Source organism: Homalodisca vitripennis, unplaced genomic scaffold (genome assembly GCF_021130785.1).
Source record: "Homalodisca vitripennis isolate AUS2020 unplaced genomic scaffold, UT_GWSS_2.1 ScUCBcl_1152;HRSCAF=4423, whole genome shotgun sequence".
Taxonomy (NCBI): domain Eukaryota; kingdom Metazoa; phylum Arthropoda; class Insecta; order Hemiptera; family Cicadellidae; genus Homalodisca; species Homalodisca vitripennis.
In genome coordinates, this window is record NW_025777317.1 from 57,737 (window position 1) to 74,128 (window position 16,392).

Here is a 16,392-nt window from a genome sequence, read left to right on the forward strand (position 1 = left end):
CTTTTCAGCTCCGTGAGCCAAAATGATGCACATGTTGAAATTTGAAAATGTGCATCATATTGACTCACAGTGGGCCATTGTGGTAAAAAAGAAAACCAAAACATACATTATGGCCCATATGCATCATAATGGTGCACAGTCTAAAAAATGCTCTAAGAATGTTATTATTCAGTTGTTTTGATTTTTTTTTATGCATGAAGGCAATCAGAGGAATGATTCCACACGTTAGTAAGCCTTGGGTTGGGGATAAACTTTTATACTTTTTGGCTGGGTTTTACAGTGTATCAAAATGATGCACGTGGGCATGAGCTCATGAGTGCAACGTGTATCATATTTATACATATGGGGCTGAAAGTGTTAAAAGTGTATTTTCAACGTTTCATAAAATAAAAACGTGAATTTTTATTAAAGAATAAAAAAAAACATTCGTAGATTTGAATATAGTAAGAGTAAAATTGCAAACGGTTTATTAAAAAGTTCTGAAGTTAAGGTACAATAAGGCAGACATAACAGGTCTGCAAGCGCTATTCAACACTCTGTGAGGTGGCGCGCGTGGCGGCTACAGCCGGAAACTGTAGGCAGCTCTCCCACCACTATCTGCTGGATATTTCCCCTCACCCGCTTTCGCTAGGTTATAACGTGTGGCCTTTCAGTTTTGGTGTTCCTTCAATTTGTTGATTTATAATATCTATTCATACATTAATAATCAAGTTCCTATCTTGCACAAATGAAAAATTGTAGTCAATATTTTGTTTTTAAATAATAATGTATTATGAACAAGTATGTATAAAGTATGAACTACAATATTTTTATTTATTCGTCATCCGATCAGTGTGAAAGGATAGGATCGCATAGGATCACAGGCGCCACTGAGCTCACGGGCGGCGGTGTCAAAGGACCGCGCCGCCCCAGGTCTTTCCAACGGCCATGGACGAAACACTACTTAAGCGCCACCGTTGCGCGCCCATGCTATGAATGATCGTGTCGTGTGGAAGCTCTCATATACATCTTCATATCACCGAAATAGTGTTGGCGAACTCTTTCCGTAACAATAAATTCGTAACGTGTAACAACTACCTCTACCTCCTGGGGAACAATAAATTATTGATTAATGTCAATATTTCCAAAATATGAGTGACATACCTCATTATGAGGTATTTTTTTTTTTAGTGCAATATTATAGTCTAACTGTAATAGGTTTTATTTTATATTGCTTCATTTGATTGTTAAACAAATCTCATTACATGAGCAGCTATTGCCCATTACAAAATAAAGGAATTAAAATTTTAACATTTTAAATTAAAATTCCACTTTTAACTTTTTACTACAAATGTATATTGCCAGAACTAGTTGACCCAAGATACCCTCGAGGGCTTCCTTTGAGAGACAGACTAGATGTTTTATAACTACAATTTTATGTTAGTATAATGCAATAGACGTGACAAGAGCAGCTGATATAGTAATTCATTTAATTCACATGTATACCTATATTATCCCTTACAGTCATGGAGACTAGTGGTACCTGTTAAAAAACAAACTACACAATTAAATATGACAGATAGGTCCGTATGTGTTATTAGTTTCAATGCAACATTAATATTTTTGCGTAATGACGGTAATAGAAATTGTATTTTTATAACTAAAATGAGTTGTTTCCAAAATTTTAAGAAAGATGTTAGAGACATTTAGTTCATTTTGCACCTAATCCAGTATACAGGGTGAGTGGCTCTTGGTGTGACAAAATTTTTTGGGTTATAATGCAATGTAAATGTGATACAATGGTGGTTATAAAAAAGTCTAACTCCAAAAATTAGGTCTGAAATGAATTATTTTCAGTTTTTCTAAAAAAACCCGTGTTTTTGTACGTAAATCTGATATTTCTCAGCAAAGTATGTGAGCAAACTACATCATTTTTAGATTCTCCGTTAAATTTTCAATTTGAAAAAGTTATCGGTTCAAACGGTAAGAAAAGAAAATTAAGCTTCAGGTCGATTCAAATGGCAAAGTTGCTAGGTTTAAGAAAAACTGAAATATCATTGAACCCCAACTTTTTACCACACCCTGTACACAAGAATGTGTCGTCATATTAAAAACTTTGCCATTTAATAGGCTTTAAAATGGTATGCCATATGACCATAGTTAAGTATTCTGTTATTTACTTTTATCAGTTTGAATATAAAAAACACGCAAGCAACAAAAAGATTAAAACAATTTATTAACCACTGTACTTAATTTTTATGTTTTATAAAATGCCTCATGAAACAAGGAATTGAAGATTACAAAAAAGTAAAGCAGTTTAAAATAATTTTGCGGATGCTAGTTACGGATTAATGGTCACATCCTTTATCAATGTTTTAATTCCTTATCTTATCACTTTCACCAGTATTGTACATTCATTCCTTATCTTGTTTTGTAAGACCAGTGTCCACATGAATTACTTCTACCTCCAATAAACTATTTTTCTGTTCAATTTAGTCAAGTGTAGGCTGCCATGGAGTTCACTACTGGAGAATACGTTGGTATGCAATTTATTTACGGGTTTTGTGAAGGAAATGCGCATTGAACTCCATACAGATTTACGTACAAAAACACGTGTTTTTTAGAAAAACTGAAAATAATTCATTTTAGACCTAATTTTGGAGTTAGACTTATTTATAACCACCATTGTATCACATTTACATTGCATTATAACCCAAATTATTTTGTCACACCAAGAGCCACTCACCCTGTATATACTCAGTGTAATATACTCAGGTAAATTTTTATCCTATACAATTTGCTAAGTAAAAACTGTAATTTCTCTCATGTTGGTCTTGTGATATTTTGCTTGATTGTAATTTTAATGTCTTGTTGTGACTTTGTTTTTTGTTGCTGAATTTTGTTATGTTACTATTGTTCAATTCTCTAAAGTTTATTGTTGTTACATTCTAATTTGGCAGACGCACAGACAATGACACGTACCTGTGTGTATTAAGTCGTAAATATATGAACTGAGCTCATAAAATATGTAATTTTTCAATATACAGTTGCTGGTAGCGTGGTTAGTTAGTCTTAAAAATATTATGTGATCTGGTAATTCTAAAAAAATGAAAGAATGATTATATTTACAAGAAAATGTGTGGGTTTACATTATGTATCAAAGAATTAATAAAATTATGTTAGTTTTGTTGATAACATTAAAATTATTTAAATTTTATATGGTTTTCATAACAATTCCTGCCTTGCCCAGTTTTTCCACGTATTCCAGATCGGTAGACACTCTGACCTGACAATATCACTGGAATGATTACGTTTCTGTTAGTTTTCAAATATTTCAGTAGACCGAATTTAAATTAACAAAAATAAAATATATTTTACTAAAACGTTTTATTGCATAATAATAAAAGTATGTTGTACCAACGAGTAACGGTAGGAAAAGTACCGGTTACAGTTTCATACTGATTTAGCCGATCTCCACACTACGTGGCGCGAATGCGTTTTTACGAGCCGTACGCCACCGAACGCATTTTCTTTCGGCAAATAACTGAGATGCTCCGTAGTCCCGATACTGCAATCTCTGGCCTGTGGTACATCGCAGTCTTAACAAATCTAAAACATGTACTGTAATAAAAGTGAAAGTGTCATGTAATGTTATTCACATGTAATATTTGAAGGAAGCCACTCCCAGTCTGATTTTTTCTATAATATTTTACGTAGCCTATCATGTTTTGCCTAAATTATACTACAATATTTTATATATGTTTGGCGATAGTTTTCATGTGTATCTTTGTGTCCATTTACTGGTCAGTATATAGGGGCAGACTAATGTTGAAAGGCCTACTAGCCCATCCCTGTTAAAAACGAAGCGTGTGTGAGTCGGACGTCGAGCACCTGACTCGGGTCCCCCGCTCAGCAAATGTCGGAGGCGCTCGGTAAGTTCCGATCCCTTCCACAGCAACTACTCATTGCCCTCCCTACAACCAATTTTGCCAGCGCTCCAAGCGGATTTTTGAAACATCGTACTGCGATTTCTGGCCTGTGGTAGAGCGCACACTTAAGTTATTTACTAATTTCCACTGAGCCTTAGGGTTTCCGTCACAATTTATAAACTGAATCATGTAATATTTCTCTTTCCTAGTTCTTAAATCAGCACTTAAGCTATTTCTGTACCGTCTGTAATATAATTTCATTCTTTCGTCATGAGGATTCGCTCTCAATAAGTTATATATTTTTCTTCTGTTTTTAATACGTTTACACAAGACTTCAGTTATCCAAGGCGTGAGTTTTTTATTTGTATTCGTGGTTTTGTAAGAGTGGGTGTTATTTTTAACTGCTGTATTAATCTTGTAAATGAGTAACTCGAAAGCTCCAGATAAAGATAATTCACTTATAACATCATCCCAGTCCATTCCACCTAGCTCAGTAAATAATGATTTATAATTTATTTTCTCTAATCCGTGATTGACTTTTGGTGCTTTAGTACATATCTGCAAAGTTACAGAAATTAAAGAATGGTCGGCAATGCCTAAATGCATTACCTGGGCTTCGTGTACAACTCCTATATTGATAGTTGTGTCAAAGCGAACAAAACAGTGATCTATGCAAGTTTGAGAAATACCAACAATACGAGTCGGTTCTTCACTGAGTTATAACACGACCTGGGTTGTTCACCATCCATTGGTCGCACATTTCAACAAAGAAGTCCTTTAAAGGTTTGAAAAAACATTTGTCCAGAGGTTGTAGCTTGTGGCTACTATGTGGGGGAATTGTTAATAAGTAAATTTCATGGTCCCTGCAAAAGTTTACAGCGTTAATGCTGATGTGAGATCCATGGTCATCCATTACCAAGAGCACCGCGTTGTCCTTAGAAGAATGAATGTGTGTTTGAAAGTGCTTTAGCCATTCTAGGAATATTTCTGAGTTGCTATAGCCTGAATCTGAACAAAACATGACAGCTTCTGTAGGAGCACCATTTAACAATTCTTGTTTCAGTCTTTTCCTGGCAAAAATGATAGCAGGTGGAATGAAATTACCACTCGCACTCATTGCACAAATTACTGTTAACAAATTACCCCTTTCTGCCGATGAAACTTTTCCGACAGCTTTTTTACCTTGACTGATACCACCCTTGGGGCTCTGTTTGGCACAGTAGAAATTCCCGACTCGTCCATGTTGAACATTCTTGAAGGGGGGAACTTATGTTTTATCATCAATTCTTCTAGATTTTGAAATAATAAGTCAACTTGAGGTTTGTTGAAGCCCATGATTCGTGCAAGACTTGTTTTTGTAGGTACACGAAGAGATAACTTGTTTTTTTTTTTTTTTAACTTAAGGCCCACTTTTCCAGCCATTTTAGTGTCTTTATCAAAGGGATTACTAACTTGATTAGTTTCTGCAAATTCAAAAGATAATTTTCGAAAATCCTTGAATATCAAACCATAAAAATGGGAGTCCAAATCGATGACGTGTTCTTTCAGTTGTGTTTTTTCTTCACTTGTGAATACTGAGACAAATCGCCCGAGCTTGGTAACTCCAGCTCCCTGAAACATCACACGAGACCTTAAAATCTGTTTATTACAAAAAAAAATAATTGAAAACAAAATCAAGTTAACAGCAAAATTCAGGACCTTTATTGCCCTAATAGTACCTAATTAAGTGATTCCTTTTTAAGCGTTAATTAGCAGTTTTTAAACATAGACTAAACGTGATATGGCTTTACCATTTTTAGTTTTTTTTTCAATGCTCCTTCTGTTATTCCCAAATCACGAGCTATACTACGTTTTGACTGTCCAGCCCTGAGCATTTGTTTGGCTGATTCTAGCATTTCTGGAGTGCGTGGTTTTCTTTCCGTTTTTCTCTTATAATTCCTAAAAAAAGAGAAACGAGTATTAGTGAAATAAATAAAAAATATTGCTAACAATAATATAATCAACCATGGTATTAGATCGACAACTGAAATGATTATTTTTAATAGGTACTTATTTTTATACACCAGTATTTGATAAAAGTTTTTCACTGACAAATTTACATGAACTATTGTACCTGTTTTTAAAGTAAAAACATCATTATATTTGTTTAAAATGAACTAAAAACATTAAATAATTGTTGTAAAATGCATGGGGTAAGAGTACGCACGCGGACTTTTGCCCCACTGTGCATTGCGAACTTTTACCCCAATTGTACATTTTACGTTCCCTGCATGGTGCTGCTGTCGGTGAGCAGACTGCAAACTATTCAAGCATATCTTTGAAAACTAGACGAAATGCCGTTGAAAACCATGCTTAACACAACTTCCTTATTTACTATGTGATATATGAAAACACGATTCTCACTATTTACATCAAAATAGGTTAAAAGTAAACTTACCTCATATTATCCTAGGTAAAAGGCAGAGAGCAACGAAACTTCACGTGACTGACACTACTATGCAGACGAATAAAATGGATGGTCAGTGATACCAACTGTTCATCTCTAAAACTAAAATACCCTCAATGCGAACTTTTGCCCCGTGCGCACTCTTGCCCCACGTTACTCTACCATTATTTGTTAAGGCATTCAATAATATAATTGAAGTGATGCCTAACCTGTTGGAAAAAAACAGGTTATAAAAGCCATTGGGATGTTGACCTACTGTGTTTATTAAGGACACCGGTATATGTACTACACATCTCACAAATTACCCATTTACAAAAAAGAATACAAATAATAGTATTCTAAGGCAACTATGGCTAAACAATCTGTCACAAACATACTCAGGTTATGTTTATGTTTACACTGACGGATCGAAGACAAACCAAGGGTGTGGCGCACCTTCTTGATTCCTCAGACTAACACAGCTGGCCATTTCTCTCTTAGTAAGTATTTCTCTACCCCGAATGTTCGTGTCGAAGTAAGATCAACATCGTTGGTGAAGCCTTACTGTTAATCTTGTGGTTGCCTTTTATCATACTCCCTTTGGTATTAAAATATAGTGTGTGTATGTAATTAATGTTGGTATGTAAATATTAGTTGTATTGTTTAACATTATTACTAACCATTTAATTTTAGTTCAAATAGTTGTAAGAAACGGTAATAAATTTAGCTTGGTAAGACCGGTCAGAACATGGCTGAACCTGACGAGCCGTCGGGTTTAGCCAACTACCAAACCAGCCGCACAGAGATAGATGAAATGGAAACGGAAAAGGCTATCAGCTCTATTTTGGAACATAATTACATTTCAATACCATTACCAAATGATTCAAAAGAATTAAACGAAAACTTACTGATGGCAATTTCAAAGAATCCACACCATTATCCCCAGATCGCAAAAAAAGTCACATGGTCAGGATGTATAAAGATACAAATAAGGGCCCATTTGAAGTAATAATTCAAAGCAAAAACAAAACAAAATTAATCCCTTTAACATCGGCAAAATTATTAAACAACATTATGATGGCATAAGTTATATTAACCGTGCAGGAAAAAATCTTTCTGTAATTTGCAATGATTTTTTATCAGCAAATAATTTGGTAGACTCCCCCCACCTTTCAAATTTCAATGTCTTTGTTCCCTCTATAAGAGTTAATTCTGTTGGAGTAGTTTACGTTGAAAAAGAAATATCGGAGGAAGAAATTATGGAGACAGTTTCTGGTAAAACATGCCCTATCATTAACGCCCAAAGAATCAAAAGGAGGGTGTCAGACACTCATTTTGTAAAAATTACTTTTGAATCAGATACACTACCTGAAACAATTTTTCTTAACTATGTCCGAATGAGGGTGGAGCCATATATGATACCGGTGAAACAATGTTTTCGATGTTTTGCATACGGTCATGTAGCTAACTCTCCATGTAACAAGGATAGGATATGTAGAGATTGTAGCGAGCCTTATCATACAGGAAATTGTGAACACCCAAAGAAATGTACTCATTGCGGTGGCCCTCATAGTAATAATTCTAAACAATGCCCTGAATAAATAAAGAGAGAATGAGCTTAATGAAGGAGGATTATCATTCTGCTAAACAAATTTTTCCTATAACATATAAAAAACATTATTCCACAAAAAGAAGGTCTTACGCAGAGGTTGATTTGTTTAATACTTCTATAAGTAGTGAGACTGAGTTCCCACATCTGTCTGGTACAGGCTCAGTATATGATAGGCCTAGTTTTAAAACTTTAGCATCTCAAAATAGATATTTACCGTTGCAAGACCAAGAACTGGTAGAAGACAGCTCATCACCTTTACAAAATTCTAGACCCTATAATGCAGGCAGGAATTATAGAGCAAATAATTTTAAAACACAATTTGCTAAGCGTCCAAGTAACATAAACAGTAAAGAAATTACAGAACACACGGGAGAACGCCAATTCAATCCTAAAGAAAGTAATATAAGTGAGGAAGACAAAATAAGACTTAAAAGCCTAGTAAATGCAAAAATTGAGGAAATCAGGAAAGAAATACAAAATAGTACAGTTTCAAACAAGAAACAAATTGATGAAATTTTAATTGCATATGTGAACAGTGATGAATACTCTACTTAATAAACCAATTACAACTAATACAAAGCAAACGTCCTCATCTAGAAGAATTAGTAATAAAAGTACAATTAATTATTCTAGAGATAAAAAAGGGACTAAATAGGTATGACCTTTAAACAATGTCAGAATATAGCCTAGTAGATAATTACAATAACATGGTAGGCTTATTCTTTACAAACATAACAAACAATTAATGTGGGTTATTAGAATATTGTAATAACTGCATGTATAGCATAAGTAACATGAATATTTTTCAATGGAATTCTAGATCATTAAAGCCAAAATGGTCTGAATTAATCCCCAACTTTAGCATAAATGATATACATATTGGTATAATACAAGAAACATGGTTAACAAAGAATGATATATTGCAAAATAAAAATTACAATATAATTCGATTAGATAGAGAGGACGGGTACGGGGGTATAGCTTTTATTGTAAATAAATATATAACATATAACGGTACTTTGGGATTATACCAACCACACCAGTATGAAGAACACAAAAATATAAATTTATAGAAACAAACATGATAGAACGAAAAAAAAACAACTCTTTAATTACAAAATTACAAACTTACAAGCATTTCCAGGTATTGTGATCGGTATTGTTGTCGCTGTTATTTTATCTTTCTCGAGAATCCCGATTACTGCAGACCACGCGGCATCACATGATCATTTAAGTTTTTTGCACAGTACATAATTGCCTTTCCATTACAATTCAATTTATATTTCTGATCAGCTCCTTTAGAATTTGATATTTTACTGATAGGTACTATCTCGAGGGATGTTTTTCTTTCATTGACATCAGCGCGGCGCACTCGCATTTTGGGTGGCAGAGTGTGATCAAGAATAAAAACAAGTTTTTATTGTTTTTGTTTTTTCAAGAAAGAGTTTAGTTTTTGTTTGGTAATGTTTGTTTTTGTTGAATTTTTGTGTTTGGAGAAATGCAGGGGTAAAACACGGAAGTACAACAAAGCGACGCACCAGCTGAACGGGCGGCGAGACTCTGCAATCACGTTATCTACTAGACCGCTCGACTTTGATCTCTGTCTGAGGATGGGGAGGGGTTTGCGATAAGACAATTCCTGTTTTATATCGAAGAAATATTGTTCTACACTAATCTAGTAATCAGTAGAAGCAAAATGTCAAATAACGATTCATGTCTGGGTGTGGTCGGTATAATCCCAAAGTACCCATATAACATTTCTAAAGAATTAAACACTAATACAATACAATTAATAGGTATAGAGATCAACAATCTTGATATCCCTTTGACGATTTATAATATATACTGCACAAATAACCAAATTAACCAGCAATTTTGGAGCGAGCAACTATTCAGTCAGGACAATGGCAATATAATTATATGTGGAGATATGAATGCGCATCATATACTATGGAATTGTTATAAGACCGACAGCAGAGGTAACGATATAGTTAAACATTATACTAATTCCAATTTTATACTAATCTATAATATAAAAATGAATCGCAAAATGTGTTGGTAAGCGCATAACTCAACAACGCCTGAACCACTTTGGTTAATTCCTTTTGTAAAATGCTCATTGAAATCCATGGAAGGTTTTTATGAAGCAAAATATAAGAAAAATTACCTGGAATATTTTGAAATTCAGAAAAAATGTAGTTTATATGTTTCATAATAAAAAAAAACGGGCATTAAACAGCTGTTGACATATTCAGCTATAGTTCAACAAATTGTCTGAAACATCTGTTTACATATAAATTTGATCAATGTTAAGTAAACAGTGCTTGATCAGTAGTGTAATGCAGATAGTATATAAAAAATTAAAATATAAATTATACTACACATTCTTCAGTGACGAATTTAAATCATCTAATGCATTTTAAATATTATTTAAACACTTTTATGTAACCAACTTTAATGATCAAAGTCATGAATGTTTTCTCATTAGTTACTTTAAACTGGTGGGCTTCCTTGACATTGTGATATTGCATTTTAAAAGTGGCTTATGGAAAAATAGAGAAATGAATACTAACATGCCTCAACGATTCATTCTTTCCTGACTACAGTTCAAAAAAACAAGACTTATATGACACAAAACTTTAATAATGATTATTTTGGAATGTTGCATAACCTTAATAAGGATTTCCCCCTTATAACGAAAGTACATAGGAAGTAGGTAGTACTTTCCCTATGCCGTAATAGGCTTCTTGGTCCTACTTATGTGAAATGAAAAATGACTTTATTAGAGGCGAAGTTAGGACTATAAAGTCCTCTCTACCACTTAACCTCATAAAAATAAAAAATTAAACTAACATACATATGTATACATTTATAACTAAAATTTACATATTAAATGAATCTTAAAATAAAAACAATCATCAATAATTAATGTAACTTTATACAAATTTAAAATAATATTGCAAGACACACACGCATTCATTCAACTTGCATGGAATTGCCCTAAGGCACTCCAAAGCCGCCAACCGCTATACCCCCTGAGCCCCTAGCATCAAGGCCCTGACCTCCGCCCCAAAGCGAGCGCGTTTATCGATGGCTCTGATGTTCACAGGTAAAGCATTCCACAATCGACAGGCAGAAACTGTAAACGATTTACTAAAGGTAGTTGTTCGATGAATTGGGATAGAAAATAAGGATGTACCCCTCCTTGTACTTCGTTCACTTATTTCAGACATAAATCGAAAGTTGTTTGAAAGATAACTGGGACAATTTGTGTTTAAAAGAGCGTGCAACAGAATATTATATGTGTGTATATTTTCTTCATCAGGACAAGGCAAACTCAACTATGTCAACACGATTTTGACCAAAATAGATTTCCGAGAACTAGATAATCAAACGTATTTAGTATTTTGATCGAGGCAATATGGCAAGCTAAACTGTGACATCGTAGGTAAGTGAATTTAAACGGTCTTAAGTAGGCACTTTTTAACCGAAGTAGGCATCTCGGTCCTATGCAAGTATATATATTTTTTCTTCGTCAGAACAACAAGACAAACTCTACTGTGGTACTGGAAATATCTTAGACTTGAAATATATGACAAGGACTGGAAATATATACGCTTTTTGACCGAAGTAAGTTTACGAGACCTGCGTGATCCGAGATTTGTGTTTTTTTCATCGGGATGACAAGACAGATTCAGCTGTGACGTTATGTATATAATTAATTAGAACCAGAAGTGCTCCTACACGTGCAAAACATGATATAATAATTAAGTTAAAATCTAATACTATTTACCATGAACTTAAATAATATTTACCTGTTGTATGCCTACTTACGTTTTAAAACTTGTATAGGACTCCCATCATATTACATCATAATTGCTTTTACTAAGTAATATAAGGACTTCGGTTATAAAGATTGCGCGCAAAGCCGCGTGTAACAGCTAGTGAACAATAAATGTTTTACTACAGTCCCAAATCTATACCATCAACAATCAGTAATCGACTTAACATTTGTAACCCCAAACATTTTTAATAGAATGGTAAAATGGGAAGTAGGTACAGACCCAATAGGAAGTGGTCATTTTCCAATACAAATGACAATGGAAATAACATTAAAGAAGGACAATTGTAATGGTTATATTAACACAGACAACAGGAATTTTAAAAAGGCAAACTGGTTTCTTTACACTGTGATAGTAAATAATCATATTGATGAAATTAAAATATTACCAATTAATAAACAAATCAATAAATTATGTGAAGTTATAACTAGTGCAGCTGATCAAGCCATTCCAAAGGTTAAATTATGTAAAAGTAATAAGTTCCAATCCAAATCATGGTGGACAAATGAGTGTTCATTAGCAGTCGCCCAAAGAAGAATTGCATTAAAAATTTTCAAATTACACATGACACCTTTAAATTATCATAAGTACCAAAAAGCCCAATTAAACACAAGAGAAATAATATATAAAGCAAAAAAACAAGGATGGATAGAAGTGTGTAATAAAATAAATAATAAAAAATCAACTCAATATGCCTGGAAAATTGTAAATAGTATTAAAAATTCTAAGGAAAAGGCAAATGATGGAGATATGGATAATAATATAGAATTGTGTAACAGGTTTTTTGAACACCTGGTCTCAGATTATGTCCCTCAGCTTAATGAAATATTTCCCCCCATGGTAATAAATACAAATCATATACTGGAACAAGACTTTAAAATTAATGAATTAACACGAGTAATACAACTTAAGAACAAGGATACAGCCCCAGGTATTGATGGTATATCATACAGTATGATTAAGAATCTCCCTAATAACGCATTAAATATATTATTATCCATTTACAATAACATTTGGAACAATAAAATAGAAATGCCTATAGAATGGAAACATTGTAAAATTGTAGCAATACTTAAACCCAATAAAAATAGACATGAAGAACAATCGTATAGAGCAATCTCCTTGATACCCTGTATGGTTAAGTTAATGAATCTTATGATTAAAAATAGACTAGAGTGCTTAACTAATAGCTTACATATTGTACCAGATACTCAGTATGGATTTAAGAAAAATGTTGGTTGTGGCGATTATATGCTAAGCTTACTATCAGATATTTATACAGGCCTAACAAACAATGAAAATATTATTATAACCTCCTTAGATATATCCAGTGCATATGATAAGGTTCATATACCTACTCTATTAAATAAAATGTTTAAATGGGGTATTCCGTCCAAATTTATATTGCACTGCCACAAATGGCTAAGCGAGAGGAAATTAACCCTCCAACTGGCAGTCATTTTTTCCTGTAGTGGCAGCATGTTTTCGAGCCTCGTGCAAGGGTTTTTTTAAAAAATTTATTAAAAATATAAATTAAAAGTAATATATATAGAAGTATATATTTTTGTGTTCAGAATTAAACATATAATAATATTAGTATTTAAAATTTGGCCTTAAAAAAATGTTGACTAAAAATTTTTTTCCATGAAATTCAAAATTTTACATTTTTTTTTTTTAATTTGGGGAGGACCATACCTAGCAAACCAAGTTATAGTAAGAAAACTATAAAAGTGAGATATCCATTTTATGTCAAATTTATTCTAGTTTCAGAAACACATAAGGATTTTACACATTTATGAAACTATAATAACACTATATAACAAAAAGCAGCGATGCGCATAAATTGTGAAAATAGGGTGTATACGTAAGAGTTTGCTAATAAAAGTTTTACTAATACAGTTTTACTTCAATACATGTTATATTGCATATTTTATTACTCAGAATGAAGTAAACTATACAGCAGTAGTAAAATAAATTCCATAACTTTTTTTTTTGAAGAGTCGAAAAAAGTTTCATTTTGTCATTACTCAAAACTTTTGCGAAAAATTTTCGAAAAATGTATTTATTCTAAAATATATTTATTTTCACTACTGCAATATTTAACAATTCACCACACACTAAACACAACACTAAAACACAAATAAACCTACTAAAACTTACTAATAAACACGACTCGTCACATCAAAAACTCAGACGGCATCGACAACATGGCGGTCACATCTTTTACGTTCCAAACTACGAACTTGGTACATTGCAACTACAATACAAAGAGGAATAAAACTATAGTATTCCTTAGGCTTTTTTTTCCCGAATCCAATGGTGCATGAATCGAATCGATACGTTGCCGGAATATACTTCAATGAGTGATTATGGAAGGGAATGTTTGTTCATCAAAATTTTGATGAACAACAATCATAATTGGGTTGTGTTCATCAAAATTTTGATGAACAACAATTGGAGGGTTAACATTAAAGTTTACTAACCATAGTCACTGCAGATATACATACAGAGGCATCCCCCAAGGAAACCCTTATTGTATATACCCTGTATTTTTTGTATATTGTATATACCCTGTTTCAATACACAATACCCTGTATTGTGTATTGAAACCCTTATTATTCAGTATATACATAGCTGAAATAAATAAAGATTTACAAAAAAACACATTTTCACTTTAATATGCCGATCATATTACTATATATACAATGAATAAAAACCAAAGCCAGGCACAGGATAAGATGCAAGAAGCAATGTGTAATGTTAATTTTTATGTCAAAGCTATGGGATTGGATATGAATGCTGAAAAATGTAAAACAATGATAATATCTAGACGGAGGAAAACACGAAGATTAAAACCGCTTGGGCAATAAAATAATTCCATTAGCCGAAGAAATTAAATTACTGGGGATTACTTTCGATAAGAAACTTACCTTTAAACAACACATTGAAAAGTTAGCTTGTAAAGGAATAAGGGATCTTAATATCTTGAAATATTTAGCTTGTGGAAGAAAAGGCACACATCCTGAAATTTTATTAACATCTACCATAGCCTAATAAAATCAAAATTTGATTATTGCTGTTTTGTATTTGGTCACGTAGCAAAAAGTACAATACATAAGCTTGATGTTATCCAAAATCAAGCACTTAGGATAATAACTGGAGCATTTAAAACTACACCAATAATCGCACTTGAGATGGAATGTAATACAATTCCATTATGGGGGTAGGGTCCAATAAGCGGACCCGGTTTTTTATATCGAAGAATATAATCATCGATACCTAATATTCGCATATCGAATCATAGACTATCAATCGATATAAAAGTAATAACAATCATATGTTTTAAATTAAAATGTGAATTTAATGATGTAACAAATAAAATGAACATAACCAAAATCAGGGAAACTCATAACTTTAACTAAATGAAACAGAACGAAAACGTTTTTACTAAAGTTGTGTCCACCATTACCTTCTCTTTTGCATCTGAAGACGACCATGTTAGCTCCTCTGACAGTTACATTTGTTACCTTTCCACAAATATCACATAATGGATTCTTAGGTCCTAACCCAACATTCTGAAGCCATAAAAACATGTTTTATCGTCTTTTAAAGCAATTTCGTGAAGCTTCCTAAGATTGACAGCCATTTTTAATACACAATGTTACTTATGTGAAATTTAAAATATTACCTTAATTGTATTATTGGAAAGTGTTTACAGCTGTTCATATAGATCATGTATTAACAATGTTAATTGTTAAAAATAATTAATCAGTATCGATTGATTATATCGATGGTTACATGATTAAGTAATATCATTTTCCAATTTCGATATAAAAAACCGGGTCCGCTTATTGGACCCTACCCACTATAAATTAATGTATTTTAAATTTTAAATTACTAAGGTTTGCCATTAATTGTATAGGATATTCTAAGTCGTTTACATTGCCACTATTCACTACATTTTCTCTCTCCAGGTCATATTTTTGTTTAACATTTTGCAATGCAACTATAAAAATATGCTTGTGCTTTTTACTCCAATATGCATTATTCTCGGTCAGTACATTAAACATCACTTGGAAACTTTAGAAGTAAACAAATCCAATCAAAGCAATGAAAGCTTAAGACAATGTTATTATTATGAAGTAAACATAACCTACAAACACTTTACAATTATTTATACAGACGGTTCAAAGACTTCTGAATTCTGATGGAGCAGGCGCTGCTGTCTTGATACCGTCACACAAATTAATACTTAAATATAGTTTAAATAAAATCTTATCAAGTTTTACAACCGAATAGGTGGGAATATTAAAAGCAGTACAATACATTTCAAACTTAAATAGTGACTATTACCTTATTTGCACTGATTCACAGGCAGCGATTAAAGCAATACAAACCATGACTGAGATGTCATATGGAAATGAATTAATATTAGGGATATTAAAAGTTGCTGTGGAAAGTAAAAAGCACATTGTATTTAAGTGGGTACCAGGACATTGCGGTATAGAGGAGAACGAAAAGGTGGACAAATTAGCCAAAGATACGATACTTAATGGTGAAATAATTCAGGACTTATGGATACCAAAACATGATTTTTACTCAGAA

General features: G+C 32.9%; 1 protein-coding gene across 1 annotated transcript; it reads right to left on the reverse strand.

Annotated features, from left to right (window-relative positions):
• Positions 1 to 3,705: 3,705 nt before the first annotated feature.
• On the reverse strand, positions 3,706 to 6,034 carry LOC124371268. The gene is made up of 2 exons (XM_046829609.1): positions 5,699 to 6,034; positions 3,706 to 5,519 (listed from the first exon to the last, which is right to left on the reverse strand). The coding sequence occupies exons 1-2, from the start codon at positions 5,801 to 5,803 to the stop codon at positions 5,040 to 5,042; spliced, it is 585 nt and encodes a 194-aa protein (XP_046685565.1). The 5' UTR covers positions 5,804 to 6,034; the 3' UTR covers positions 3,706 to 5,039.
• Between the last annotated feature and the right edge of the window lie 10,358 nt (positions 6,035 to 16,392).